The sequence below is a fragment of the Equus caballus genome, chromosome 11, assembly GCF_041296265.1.
Source record: "Equus caballus isolate H_3958 breed thoroughbred chromosome 11, TB-T2T, whole genome shotgun sequence".
NCBI classification, from domain to species: Eukaryota; Metazoa; Chordata; class Mammalia; order Perissodactyla; family Equidae; genus Equus; species Equus caballus.
The window spans coordinates 58,283,591-58,298,585 of NC_091694.1; the positions used below are offsets into that span (position 1 = coordinate 58,283,591).

The 14,995-nt window shown below is 35.4% G+C and overlaps 1 protein-coding gene across 44 annotated transcripts in view; it reads left to right on the top strand.

Moving 5' to 3' along the window:
- NCOR1 (nuclear receptor corepressor 1) overlaps positions 1–14,995 on the top strand; it is a 160,704-nt gene that overhangs the window by 50,859 nt on the left and 94,850 nt on the right. For 33 of the 44 annotated variants that reach the window (XM_023653564.2, XM_070228228.1, XM_023653563.2 and 30 more), the window contains exons 6-11: positions 2,171–2,284; positions 8,242–8,298; positions 8,865–8,917; positions 9,251–9,277; positions 11,347–11,413; positions 13,819–13,991. In XM_023653564.2, the coding sequence (XP_023509332.2) occupies positions 2,171–2,284; positions 8,242–8,298; positions 8,865–8,917; positions 9,251–9,277; positions 11,347–11,413; positions 13,819–13,991 (491 nt within the window). The remainder of the gene's footprint in view (positions 1–2,170; positions 2,285–8,241; positions 8,299–8,864; positions 8,918–9,250; positions 9,278–11,346; positions 11,414–13,818; positions 13,992–14,995) is intronic. The other 11 variants (XM_070228231.1, XM_070228233.1, XM_023653568.2 and 8 more) reach the window with 1 other exon arrangement.

Sequence of the window (14,995 nt, forward strand, 5' to 3'; positions counted from 1 at the left end):
AATTTCTTTTTGGCTTATTTTTTTAATGACTAAGCAGATTTAAAACTATTTCTTGCTTTTTGTTTTCTTTTTAATATGTTGAACCCTCTTTTATTTATTGGGCCATGTTAAATTTATAATAATATGCCTGACAATTCTTTTAAGTCTTAGTGGGTCTGATTCCGCTAGGTTGGTGTTGGTCTGGTCTGGTGTTTTCTTTAGTTTCTTTTGTTGTAAAATGGTAATAATATTATTAGTAATCACACTAAGTTATGTAGTTGTTTTATGAGTTGGGATAATGACTGTATTATACAATATGTGGCACATAGTAAGTGCTCAATAACACATAACCCATTATAGTAATTGAAAATAATGGAACATATCATGATCATGAGATGTACGGGACCTCCAGTATTTATTGAGGAATATAAAAGACAGCTTGAGTAAATAAAGAAATATACTGTATTTGGACAGAAACACAGTATTAATAATGTCATGTGCTAATCCTAAGTTAATTCATATGTTTTATACCATCTCACTAAAAATTCCAGCTAAATTATTTATTTAATTATTTGCTAAATTATTGTAAAGTTAATCTAAGAGAACAAATAAGTGAGGAAAGTTTGCATTTTTTAATTTTGTTTTTAGCCTTTTTGTTTTAATGGCTTTGTTCCAGGGCTACTTAGGTGCTAAGAACAAAATGTGATTTCCTGAAGCTTATTTATTCCTTTCTCTACAACTACTTCATAGAGATTCTAAAAGAAGGCTCTCTGAGCAAAGGAAAGAAAGGGCATGGTTGAAGAACTCATTCCCATAAAAATGAACTCACGACTCTAAATATCTGTCTTTTGCTTATACAGATAGCAGACTGTAAGAGTACTTTCAATTCCCAAGTAGAAGTGGTCACTGAACATCTCTCCTCGAGGATTTTTTTTTTAAAAGATTTAATTTTTTCCTTTTTCTCCCCAAAGCTTCCTGGTACATAGTTGTTTATTTTTGGATGTGGGTCCTTCTACTTGTGGCATGTGGGATGCCACCTCAGCATGGCCTGACGAGCAGTGCCATGTCTGTGCCCAGGATCCGAACCAGCAAAACCCTGGGCCGCCAAAGCAGAGCTTAAGCAGAACTTAAGCACTCGGCCACAGGGCCGGCCCCCTTTCCTGGAGGATTTTTATGCTTTCATTTGGGTGTGGTATGATTTATATGACTAGGAGCCTTGACTGTTAGTTATATTAGTAGTATAGACAATTTTTCCTTTGGGCCTTTAGTAGACTTAACATCTTGCCCTAATATCTTTTTTATTATATTAGGCAGCGAACTTATACTATATTCATGTTGCTGTTTGTTGAGCATTTACTCGCTATCAGGCACTGGCTTAGGTGCTGAAGAGAAAAAAGCAGTGAACCAAGCAAAGTCTCTGCTTTACTTCGTTAATAATTGTACCTAGTATTTATTGGACATTTATGGTAATCCTCTCACAAAGCTATGTGATAGGTGCTATTAATATTCCTGCTTTACATGTGAGTGGTTTATATGCTCGTTCAAGATGGAGGTAAGGACCTAGAAAGGGTCCTAGGATTGTACCACTTGTGAATGGTGCCCCTAAGGCTGAAGCCCAGGCAGAGTAATACAGATAGCTTTCTGCTTTATAATTGCACACCCTAGCAGTCCGTATTCTTGTGGTTTTGCCAGTGCCTCTCGACTACAAAATATAAAGGTTAGCAGGGGAGGGGAGAAGCGGGGGGAGGGTGAGGAGAGCTTGATGCTGTGCTGAGTTAAAGATTAAACCTTAAACACTTCTACCATACTCTCTCCACCAGACATTAACACATACTGTGTATCTATAACATATAAAAGTGTTTTGCCAGTGCCACAAAAGGTCATTATGATACAGATATATGGGATGCCTTCATACGTTTCGTTTCTCTTATTATTTTGCTTTGAATTTATCAGAATTAAAATATAAAAGGATTTATCTATCTAGTGATGATTTATGTTGTTTAGTTACTAGTCAAAATAAATCTGATTGGATTTATTAGAGCCGTTGTGTCCATTAGACCCTAGGAGATTAAATGATTACTCTATAGAATCAGCAAAGCATTACTCAGTAGCATGTGTTACCTCTGCTGATTAACTCCTGGTGGGGGTGACATGCAGCAGATGCCTGACTCTTCCTCTTTGCATCTCTTAGCAACAGCTTGAAGAAGAAGCGGCTAAACCCCCTGAGCCCGAGAAGCCTGTGTCCCCTCCTCCTGTGGAGCAGAAACACCGCAGTATTGTCCAGATTATTTATGATGAGAATCGGGTAAGCTCATGCTGTCTCTGATGGCACACACCTTTAAAACCACTTGATTGTGCCGTTTCCAGTTATCAGTGTGTTCTGTGGTGATGTTAATTGTATTAAAACCTGATTTCTGTTATAAATTTTAATTTTCTTAAACTTTAATTGACTGAAGTTGGTGTTTTTTCCTAATAGATTGAAGAAAAGTTGACAGTTGTGTCTTAAATTATTTAATACTTCATTGACATCTTATATTGTATAAATATTATTCAATGAGAGAGAATATTATTTAATGAGAGCCAATAAAAATAATTTTATTGGCTGAGTCTCTCTCCCGTTATATAAATACTGGCAATCAAGTTTGTAGCACATAATACAAAACAGCCATTCGGTAGTTTTTCACTTTATAGGGACATTTAATGCCAAATACTGACACCATTCTAGTAGAGATGGATCATTGGATGTGGAAATGACTTACATTATCAGCTTCAGAATTGATAGTTGGGCTGTGCTTTGAATCTTAGTTATAAAGTCTGAAACCATTGACCTTTAGGTAGACTTTACTTGTTTAAGTTTATTAAAACAGTTTCTTGTTTCATACTCACAATTAAAAGTGTCCATGGGTTTATGAAAGCCAGGCCTCAATTCTGTGAATAATTTTGTGATGTCAAAGTTAGTTTTTGGCTGAAATCAAGCCCAAGAACTAGCAGTTAAAGGGAAACTGATTTCATCTTAATATAAAGAAAACTTTCCAACAGAGCTGCTTAACATTCGGCTTCTAGAAGTCCCCAGTCCCAAGAAAGAATAATATACTTTTAGTACTGTGGGAGAGAACAGGCTTGTTAGCTAAAGACAGAACTTTGGATTGGTGTTTCAATTTATTTGCCTTGTAGTGAGTGGAGTCATCAGAATCAGTATATCTTACACAGGCAGCCTGTAACTTTTATAATAGCCCAGATCCTAAAGGAAATTCTTCTTATGAAAAGCAACTGTGAATTAGTCGTTAAATAAACATTTATAGAAATGATCTTAGACTCAGATATACATGTATGTGTGTATGTGTTTAGATAACTGAAAAGCATCAGATATATGATACGATAATGGTAATTGTCATGGGCAGGTAAAAGTGTGAGCAATTAATATTATTTTCTTGGCTGGGTTCAATATTAGTCCAGTTAATTGAATGGATAGAACAATCTACATGAAGATCTGTCTAATGAGGGTGAAGAGCAGTAAGTGGTGAGGACTGGCTCATGGCATGCCTAGAGGGGCAGTGACTCCAGGGTCATGCAGGGATGTGGTCCAGAGTCCACAGGTGCTCCCTTGTTTAAGAGAAGCCAGGAACATGGAACTTTATGTGAAATCTCCTGCTTTTTAAAAATACTCTGTAGAACAATAAAACACTTACGTGGGCCAGTTGGCTTCATGGCCAGTTTATGACCTCAGGGATAAAGTAAATAGGGGTTAGAGCTGGTAACAGTGGAAAATAATCTTGTAAAATAACACGTTGACTTCTTTCTTAGTACAAGTTAATTTTCAAATAAATTGAATTTAATGATATTTATTAATTGATTAAATGTCTTAATTAGCCTTGTCTTACAGGCCTAATAAACAGTTCCAATATTAGTGAACTCTGTAATTGCCTGACGAGGTTGTGATGACTGAAAACTATTGAACAAGATCTGATAGAGGATTTGCTTTGTGCTTAATTTTTATATATATATATATTTTCATTAATTAGTATAATAAATGTTTATTGCTGCCCATCAATAAAACTTAAAACTCCTTTCAGACCTCTCCTTTTCGTTGTAGTGTTTACATAAGCAGTTTGCTGTGTTGTGCATTCTGTGAAGAACAGAACAGCCACCAAACCTGAAATCTGTCTTAATACTAGACTTACAGTGAAGATTACTGTAAACTCACAGTAACTGTGGAAATCAGCTTTTACAAAATATGTTCTTTTTGTGTACCTTGGTACTGATCATCTGCTGTGGTTGTACTTGTGCAGTCATAAAATTATAGCAGAAGTTCCTGGATGTGAAGTGGTGATAGCACAGCTGGGCTAGACATAGGCTTTCTCACTACTAATTCTCTGATGCTTTTTCTGCCTTACCATGCTGCCTTCAGTAAGACCTTCACTGTCTCTTTAGTTTTCTGTAATGAATGACCTTATCTATTTTGACACCATAGGCAAGGAGAAATGGGAATGATAAGAGTCCATCTCCCTCTTGTTTGGCAACGGTCTACACTGATTGGGAATTAAGCCAAATATGGTTTAAGAGATAGGGGCTATTGTCTTGTATAGGGCATCTTTGTTTTATTTAGAAAGTTAGTGGGAGGAAGAAAACTACCCAAAAGTGGCTGTTAATTTTAAAGTAGCTTCCTGGGAGAAAAATTGCCTTGCATCATATTTAAACTTCAGACTAAGTAAGATACATTTAGTCTTTAAATAGATCTTCTGGCCTATTTCTAACAGTTCATTTTGCTATTGCCCTTCCCACTTGTAGGTTCCAAAAATATTTGTAAATGCTCTCACTTCAGAATTATCATACATACAGAAAAGGGAGTGTAGTTTTCAAAAACATCTTGTTTGTATTTTGATTGAATTATTTGCAGGTTAATGTGACCAGAAGAAAGAAAGGGATTGACAGTGCAGAGTATACTTAGTTCCAGCAGCCTCTACTTTCCTTGGCCAATGTCCTAGGAATTAGCTATTTCTCTCTCTTTGCCACTCTGTAGATTGAGTTACAATGAATAGCATCAGTCCTACCTTCTAACTATTGGTCTGGTTAATTGCTTCTTTCTCCTTTAGCAGTAGCCCTCATCTCTCACATAGATACTGAGTTTCCTTTCTTCAGTGTTTTTTCTTTCTAACCCATCCTTCATATTTGAGTCCCTTTATGTGATTCTCCAAATAAAACCTTTTGATGATTTCCCACTTTCTATAGAGTATCCTACGCTTTTTATGCTTACATCCTTACCTGCCTGGCTGTTGACCTGATACTCTTTTCTTAGTGTCATCCTACCAGAACAGGTTTTGAATATTCCCCTGAAGTTCTTAGTACCTCTGCATCATGATGTTGCCCCTGTCTTCAGGCATTCTACTGTCTTCTTTCTTGTCTGTTGAGCGCACTTGTGCTTCATGACCCAGCTCAAGTATCATTTCCTTGTGAAGCCTTTCAAGATCCCTTATCTTCCTACATTGGGAAGCGCTATCTTATTCATTGTTTTCTTACTGTCTAGCAGATAGAACATACTCAACATATGTTTGAGGAATTAATGAATTCTATCTATAGAGTTAGAATAAAAATTATAATACGGAGGGGGCCGGCTCCATGGCCGAGTGGTTAAGTTTGCGCGCTCTGCTGCGGCGGCCCAGGGTTCGGATCCTGGGCGCAGACATGGCACTGCTCGTCAGGCCGCGTTGAGACGGCGTCCCACATCCCACAGCTAGAAGGGCCTGCAACTAAGATATACAACTGTGTACTGGGGGGGTTTGGGGAGATAAAGCAGAAAAAAAAAAAAAAGATTGGCAACAGTTGTTAGCCCAGGTGCCAATCCTTAAAAAAAAAAAAAAGGAGAAAATTGGCAACAGTTGTTAGCCTAGGTGCCAATCTTTAAAAAAAAAAATTATAATATGGAAATGTGAAGGTTTTTAATTAAAATTTTTTCTGCCAAACTATTGATAGGTTAATCTGTTCTTAGCAATTAAGCAAACATGAAGTCGAATATTGAATAAAACTTTGCAAAACTTAAATCTTAAGATGTCTGCAAACATCTTAAATATCATCGTTTAAAATTAACCCTGAAAAGGTTAGTGTCTTTATATAATAGAATACTAGTAAATATTTGCCATGATATAATTTTACTTCTTTGTCTCTCAGTGTTATTTGTGTACAATTTCACTTAGCCTTCCTGTTCTTGGTAGACTCTAATATAGAATGCCTTGAGGAAGCAAATTTAAAAACTCTTCAGTCTAGAGAGTTAGTTGCAGGTACTAGATATTTCCAAATTTATCATCTGTGATGGTGTTGTAGACATCCCTCGGTATCTGCAGAGGATTGGTTCCAGGACCCCCTGGTGGATATCAGAATCCACAATGCTGAAGTCTCATATAAAATGGCATAGTATTTGCATAATCTACACACACCCTCTCATATACTTTAAGTCATCTCTAGATTACTTGTAATACCTAATTCAAGGTAAATGCTATGTAAAAAGTTGTTATACTCTATTGTTTAGGGAATAATGACAAGAGGAAAAAGTCTGTAGATGTTCAGTACAGATACAACTATTGTAGACCTTTTGATCTGCAGTTGGTTGACTTCACAGACGCGGCACCCACGGATGTGGAGAGCTGATTATAAATGTATGTTATTTAAGCTACAGCTGTGTGTCGATTAACAACAGGGATGTGTTCTGAGAAATGCATTTCTGGGTGATTTTGTCATTGTGCAAACATCGTAGAGTGTACTTACACAAACAGATGGTATAGCCTACTACACACCTAGGCTGTATGGTACTAATCTCAAGGGACCACCATTGTATATGCAGTCCATTGCTGAGTGAAAGTCATGCGGTGCATGGCTGTATGCCTAAAGCTAGTAAATTTGAATTTTGTGATAATTACATTTTGCCTTCTTGAGATTAATAGTTACTTTAGAACACTTGTTCTCAGCTGGAGACTTTTTTGATTGTCCTAACTTGGGGGAGGGGTGGAGTGCTACTGTTATCTTGTGACCAGAGGCTAGGGATACTACTAAATATCCTACAATGCATAGGACAGCCCCCACAACAAAGAGATATCTGGCCCAAGATGTTAATAGTACCAATGTTGACAAATTTTGCCTTAAAACTTTCAACTGAAATAGGATTAGCTATGCAAATTTAATGGATTTTTGTAGTTTTGTATTTGGCGTTTTTATGTTTATTTCTAATCTGAATGTTTTAAGCTTCTTGGAGTTTAGAAAGTATAGTACGCTATTTTGTGCTTACTATGGTAGTTAAACATAGTTCTTTTCATATAATACATGTTGAATAAATATTTGACTGATGGATTGTGATTGATAAATTGCATGAAAAGGAGAATGTTTATTTTTTAAGGGAATGTCTCTCTTTACACTTGGGGAATACTGGTTGATATCCGTTCCTCTTTGTATGTCATATAAGAAGCCGTGGAGAGTTTCCTAGCCACAAATGCATTGAGATACGAGTCTCTGCAGCAGGCAGTGTGCCACTGTTACTAATAAGAATGATTGGGAACAAGACAGAGATTTGAGAACCACTGACACATTTGCTAGTCATATAATTCCAGTTTAGACATCTTTAGTATCGAAGTTTGCTGTATTTCATTTGTCTATTAAAGGAAGATTTCTGTTCAATAGGACTTTGATCTAGATTATTTTACTTTTGAAAATGGAATGTAAAAAATATATAATTCAGCATTTACTACTGAACACTTTTGAATAATTCTAACTAGTTGTTTCTTCTGTTGTTTGATTATTGCTAAGATTTTCTTAACTAGAAAAATAACTAGAAAAGAAGCTCATCATAAGCTTTTCTTCAAAGAGATCAATTTGGCCTGTTAGACAGTAAAGATTGGCAGCTTTATGGTATTCTGTTTTTTAACTTTTATCAAGGACATCACAAGTTGAAGTATTTAGAATGTTTGAGGGATTCATTTCTAACAGTGGATCTCTGCTCCTCTCCTTAGAATATGTTGTTTAATGTCTGTTTGCTTTTAAGAACTTATCAATTCTTTAGGTATTGCTTTCAATACAAATGTTAAGCTTTGACTGAATTTGGTGAGGAAGCTATGAAAATAAAATTAGAAAGTATTTCAGCCTGTCATATGAAAGGAGAATATTTGGAAATAAGGATAAATTCAACTACACATTAGTCTTTAGGTAAATATTATTCAATTGATTTTGCACTTAGGTGATGTAATTCTTAATTATACAATTTAATGTCTTTATCTGTAGAAAAAAGCAGAAGAAGCTCATAAAATATTTGAAGGTCTTGGCCCAAAAGTTGAACTGGTAAGTAAGAAATTTCTTTTTTCATTTCTAGTGCTTTTTTTGTAGTAGTTTTTCTTGGGGTAAGAGGGAATCCAATCTCTTTACTTTGGGATGAGGGGATGTAGCTGGGCAGTAAGTTTGTGATAGTTTAAAATAATGGTGCACGAATGTGGTTACCTTTGCACAAGCATTATCCCGAGCTGGTTTTTGCCTGAGCAGCCATGTAGTCACTCCAGGTAGAAGGAGGAAGGAGTAAGAACAGAAATAGAAAGTTCTTTGAATCACACTGTTAGAATGATGATAATGCTTAATCTTCCTTGGCCTTTGAAATTAAAAATCTATCAATGAATGTATTTATTATGAGATACAATGGATCTATGAGCTTTCTTACAGGACTGGCATTATTAAGAAATGGGGTAAACAAGATTATTCAGGGAACCCAAAAGTCTGGAGTTTTTGGTAGGGCACATATTGTGTAGAGACATTAGTACTTTACCTAGGCTTACATTAAAATATAAATTGTTTCTTTGTCTCTTCATAGACATATATACAACATTTTATATATAAATATTTGATTTATTTTATAGCCACTCTATAACCAGCCATCAGATACCAAGGTGTACCATGAGAACATCAAGACGTAAGTATTTATCATCTTTAGAGTTCTTCAGTTAAAGACTGTATATTCTGTAAAGAGATCATTTTTATTTTATTTGCTGACATATTATTATAATATAGTGTAGGTGTGTTTTAGATTTGTGTAATTTGCTGTCGTTTTACTATATGTTATCTTCCTCTGGCTTCTTGGGGGTTGGGGTAACAGCTTTGAGTTTCCGAGGCCAAAAAATGAAATAAATTATTGCATAAAACTAGCTGGTTTTATAATCTGCTAGTAAAAAAGGTGGATACTTAACATTGAAATGGCTTACCTTGAGGCTTGAATTTTTTGCCTCCTGTTTTGTCTTTTTTTCAGTGGAGTACCTGCAAGGCGCATGATGAAGTAAGATAATGAAGCTTTTTCATTTAAGACTAGTGATGACACCGTCCCCCACCAAGCCACATCTGCCATTGCAAAGTAGAAGTGCCACGGATCATTTTATCATTATTCAAAATCCTATTCTAGGGAAATCCCTTCCATGACTCTTGCTAATGACGGTATTTGTAGACCCTTCTGCCATTTAATGTCCTGGTGCCTTGTAAGCGCTCAGTCACCTCACGTGGGTGAGGAGACTGCTCCAGAATGTAGTTTGCTTAGCCTTGCTCATCCTAGATATGAGGCCTTTATGGATGCAGATTCTGGAACAAGAAAATAAGTGAAAAGAAAACCTAGTTTCTTGATCTCATTGAAGTAAGAGAGGAAACTAGATAGGTATCTTTTTTAAGAAAAACATTATCGTACTTTAAGAGAATTTTAGGTGAATTATTCTTAGTTTGTAATAAAAATGTGATATTTTTACTCTATGTTTTATTAAGTATAGTGAGAACATTATAATTATTTACTAGTATAGTTATTAATGAACACATTGCTATTTATATATATAATCTTTTTTTCTTTTTAAAAGATTTCTTAATGAGAGTATGTGCAATAGTTTACTACTTTGCAGAACTGGTGGCAAATATAATTTGCATGGTAGTATGCATGAAAAAATTGAAATCTGAATAATTTTAACTTTTGTTAAGTGGTTCGTAATAAAAATCATATACTTAGAACTTTTCTGTGAGATGCTACTATGGTCTTGACAACCTTTAGAAGTAGGTTAGGCAAAACTCATATAAAATATGCTTTGTTTTGGAACTGTTTAGCTGTTTTAACACCTTTTAAAAGGAGAGTAGCAGATAAAATGTAGTTGGATACTTTTAATGATTTTTTTTCCCCGCAAACCTTCAGTTTTGTGTTCTTTTTTCCCTCAGTATTAGCTGGAGAGCAGCTCTGTCTGATTTATTTCATGTTATCTACATTGCCCACTACAATGCTTATTAGCACACTGACCTGAGATGGGTTACTGACTGGCTGATTTCTTCATTTAAATTCTTAGGAAATATTTTAAATTATATTTATTGATTGTCATTTGCTTTTGAGTATGACATAATTATAATGAGAGCAAACTGAATATATCGTAACGCTTCTACTGTCCGTCACCTTGTGAAATATCCTTTACTCAGCTGCATGCATCCATATGAATTGTTCAGTAGCTATTCTTTCATCACCGTCATTTGCTTTGTATGAAATAGCAAATGTACCTTTTAATAATTCTTTTCATCTCTTGGCTACTTTTTCATATAGCCAGCTCCTGATTGTCCATGCTTATTTGAGTGGAGCCAGTGTCACTGTTAGTCCTGAGTGGCAGATAATCCAAAAAATTACTTCTACTTGCCTTGGCTTTGTATTTATGTTTGAATAATCAGCTTGAAATCCTTTCTGGAAGTAGGTGGGGTATAAATATTTATATTTGAACCTGCATGTCGTTGTTTTTGAAGGTCATAATGCTTCAAATTTAAAAAGTGAAACTGTTACATTAAGATATAAGAGAAGTTTTCTTGTCTTGTCACATTGCCCTCCATTACTTCTTAGAGTGGATGTGTCATTTCTGTGACTGAAGAAAATCTTCTGTTTAAAGCAGAAGTCACCTCTCTCTATGCTGGTATACCTTCTCATAGAAGGGAGGTCAGTGCCATACCGGAGGAGGGAGGTAGCTTTAAAGGCTTTTCCTTGTCTTCTACCTCCTCTCCGCCAAAAGTGTACAAAGATGTTTATGTCACCAGAATTCTTAAGAAGAATCAGTAAGTCTGTAATTATAACTTGAAAATAATATTTGCCTTATAATGTCATGTAACAATTGAAAATGAACTATTTATATAAAATCTTGCTATAGAGCGGGAAGAAGATTAGACAGTTCTAATTATTGTAAAAGTCTTATTTTGCAGGGCGAAAAAATTAAGATTAACTTTGATTACATCATATATTCTTAAGCAATCTTTGCTTGTTTTTCAGTGTCTATAAAAAAAAGTGAATGCATTATTAAATTGTGCTTTTTCTTAATGTCATACAACCATATTTTTCTCTTCTAGAAACCAGGTGATGAGGAAAAAACTCATTTTATTTTTTAAAAGAAGAAATCATGCAAGAAAACAAAGGGTGAGGTCCTATCCTTGTTAACTGAAATTTGTACAACTTTCCCATTTATGCTCATTTAGACATTTGCTTTCCCATTATTAATGAGAGTGGTTCTTGATTATTTTTGAGAAAAGGTACTGATTTAGAAAGTAACTATAGATGTGACTTAAATATAAATCTAATTCTAGTGACATTTTGATACCATAATTCATCTTTAATATCATTATCAAATTGATTTCTTTGGTTACCTATTATAACATTTTCATCTAGCCAAAATAAAGAAAATGGTGAGTAATTATAAACATATGAAAGAGAAATAGGATGATCTACATTAGTCCCTTAACCCTCAAACAAATGTGGGTAAGTTGTGGTTACGTTGATTAGACGTTACTGTTCTTTCAAATTCAAATAGTTCTTCATATTTATTATATGACTTGTGGTCCAAAAGTTTTGTGGTTATAATCTTCATGGAAATTAAGCTGCAGAAAATATAATATCAGTACTCTTACTTTCACAATATGTTCATACTAATGTTAGACTATCGGTTCATTTAAATTCAGTTGTTTAGTAAATAAATGATGTTCTTTAATTCACATCAAAGTGAACTTTGTATTATATTTAGTGACCTGACAGTTTAATGAACTGTAAAGCTCAAGAGAGGCAGCAGCTTTTATTTGGTGTATAACGTGTAGTGTTCTAATTTGCCAGTCTAGACCTTCAGATGCTATCTTAGATTACTGGTCTTGAATTTTTTATTTTTGTCAAGAACGTACAAATATTAAATAAGAAATTAGCTAAAGCTTTTCTTCTATCCAGTAATTTTGTTGTTATTGTGGTCATCGCTAAGTTTGCTATCTGGTGATATCAACACAGAAACACAGATTTTGTTTTTGTACTTGACAGATTATTTCGTTATAAAGTTTATATGTTCACTGATTTGTTTAATAAATATTTATTGGCTCTTTACTCTGTCCCACGTATTATTCTACAAAAGTGAGCAGGATAGCCGTATGATGTTAGCCTTTAGGAAACCTATGGTTAACTGGGGGCAGACAGGTCAGCAGGCAATTACAGTATTGTGATCATATTGTGGTAAAGGACATACAGATGACTGGGAGAGCATGCAAGAGGGGCAGCTAGCACAGATATGAATCATGAAGGGAAAGTTGCATAGGAAAACCAGGACTCTAGAAACTTAGACAAGCAGAGGGAGCAGCTTAAGTGAAGGTCTGGGAGGTAGAGGGAGTGTGGCAGGTTCAGAGACGACTTGGGCTTAGACTGAGCTGGGAGTGTGGTAAGAATGAGGCTGCTGAAGTAGGCAGGACTAGATTGTCCACAGTCCTGGAGATCACCTAGGAGACTTTGGATTAGATCCTGAGGGCATCTTTTAGTGTTTGAAATGAGGAAGTAAAATGTTCAGGTTTGTATTTTAAGAATTTGCATCTGGCTACACCATTAAGAATGCAGGGGAGACATTTAGGAGGCTATTCCTTTAATCTAGATGAGGGGTGAAGTTGGCCTGGCCTGAGGACGTAGCAGTAGAGGTGGAGAAAAGGTGAAGGATGCAAAAGACACAGGAGTTGAAAAGAATGATTGGGAAATGGAGGTGGGGAGGTGGTATGGAGTGGGAGGAAGATAATATTCTCTTCTCTAATGCCACTTTTTTGAGATGACCAATAGCAGTGTCTCCTGAGTCCTTCCACACTGGTTTCTATCCATGTGTTGTCAGACACATAGACAGTTCTATGCCTATAATAGAGGGTGGTTCTTTCTTTTCTTCTCTATTTAAAAAATGAGATCATACATTACTCATTTCTCTAAAAGCATTAATACTTGGTTTTGTGTAGTTCACTGGATTTTTTTTATCATGAAGTACAACCAATTTCTGCCTTTCCCAGACTGTCAAAAATGTTTATTATATAGCATTATTTATAATAACAAAAAATTGCAAGTAACTGAAACCTCCAACAATAGAGGAATGGTTAAAAGTGTGAGTGTTTTCTCTGACAGATTGGAAGGATAACAACAAAATGTTAGTATGGTTGCCTTTGGGTAATTGGGATTCAACTATTTACATATTTAATTTTCAAATTTTTTTGACAGTGAAGACATATATTATTACAAAAAAAATAATAAAAGCTGGTCAGCTACTAGTAGTAGCTCCTCAATTAGTTTATTAATTTGTATAGTCTTAACATTAACTAAAACATCCAGCCAAAGTGTGCCCTATATGTCGATGTTTGATAGGAAACAGAGCTCCCCTTCTCTCTCCTCTTTCAGATCAAGGACAACTTTTCATTCACAATTGTCATAGGCCAAATGTACTTCTGATTTAGGCTTAAGAAGTAGTATTTACTTTAAAGTATTAGGTTTGTCAGAATCACAGAGTTTAGTTTAATTATTATTTTGCTACGGGTATTTAATAGGAGCAAAAAATCTGCCAACGTTATGATCAGCTCATGGAGGCATGGGAGAAAAAAGTGGACAGAATAGAAAATAATCCTCGGAGGAAAGCTAAGGAAAGCAAAACAAGGGAGTACTATGAAAAGCAGTTTCCAGAAATTCGAAAACAAAGAGAACAGCAAGAAAGGTTTCAGCGGTAAGTAGTTTGATGGTTATGCTGTGCTCGTTTGAATCACACTGTTGGTCTTTTACAGTATTTATTGTTACCTGAATCTGATCATTAAGAAAGCTCATAAAGAACTTTTATTTTGAATATAAAACTTCATTATCAACTAGCAAAGATTATGTCTTGGTGAATTTAATATTAATTTTTTATATTTAAAAATGCTGTTGAATCTAAATGTAAGTGAATATTTTGAAATTAATTCTTCAGTTCTTGAAAATACCCATTCCTTTGGAAATGACAGTTAATAAGACTAGACTTGCATATCTCGTAGTCCTTCATTATGTACCAACATAATCAAACAGTATTCAGTTGATTGGTAATTAAATTCTTCAATACTGGTAAATAGTTTCTGATTTGTTTTTACTTTTAGAGAATAAGTATTTGCAAATGTAAAATCTTTAGTTTTCTCCTTTCTCTCGTGTAAGAGTCATGTAAGCCACTTTAATCACAATTAAGTTTTTGTAAGGAATGATGGTTGTGTTTCTTTCCATCTTTTTTTTTTTTTTTTAAAGATTTTATTTTTCCTTTTTCTCCCCAAAGCCCCCTGGTACATAGTTGTATATTCTTCACTGTGGGTCCTTCTAGTTGTGGCATGTGGGATGCCACTTCAGCATGGTTTGATGAGCAGTGCCATGTCCGCGCCCAGGATTCAAACCAACGAAACACTGGGCCGCCTGCAGCGGAGTGCACGAACTTAACCAATCGGCCATGGGGCCAGCCCATGTTTCTTTCCATCTTTTAAAGAATGTTTGGGGGCCAGCCTGGTTGCGTAGTGGTTAGGTTTGCACACTCTGCTTTGGCAGCCCAGGGTTCACAGGTTTGGATCCCGGGCACGGAGGTAGCACCACTTGTCAAGCCACACTGTGGGGGCATCCCACATAAAATAGAGGAAGATTGGCAACAGATGTTAGCGCAGGGCCAATCTTCCTCAAAAAAAAAAAAAAAAGTGCTTTTCTAAGTCTGCTGTTCTGTTC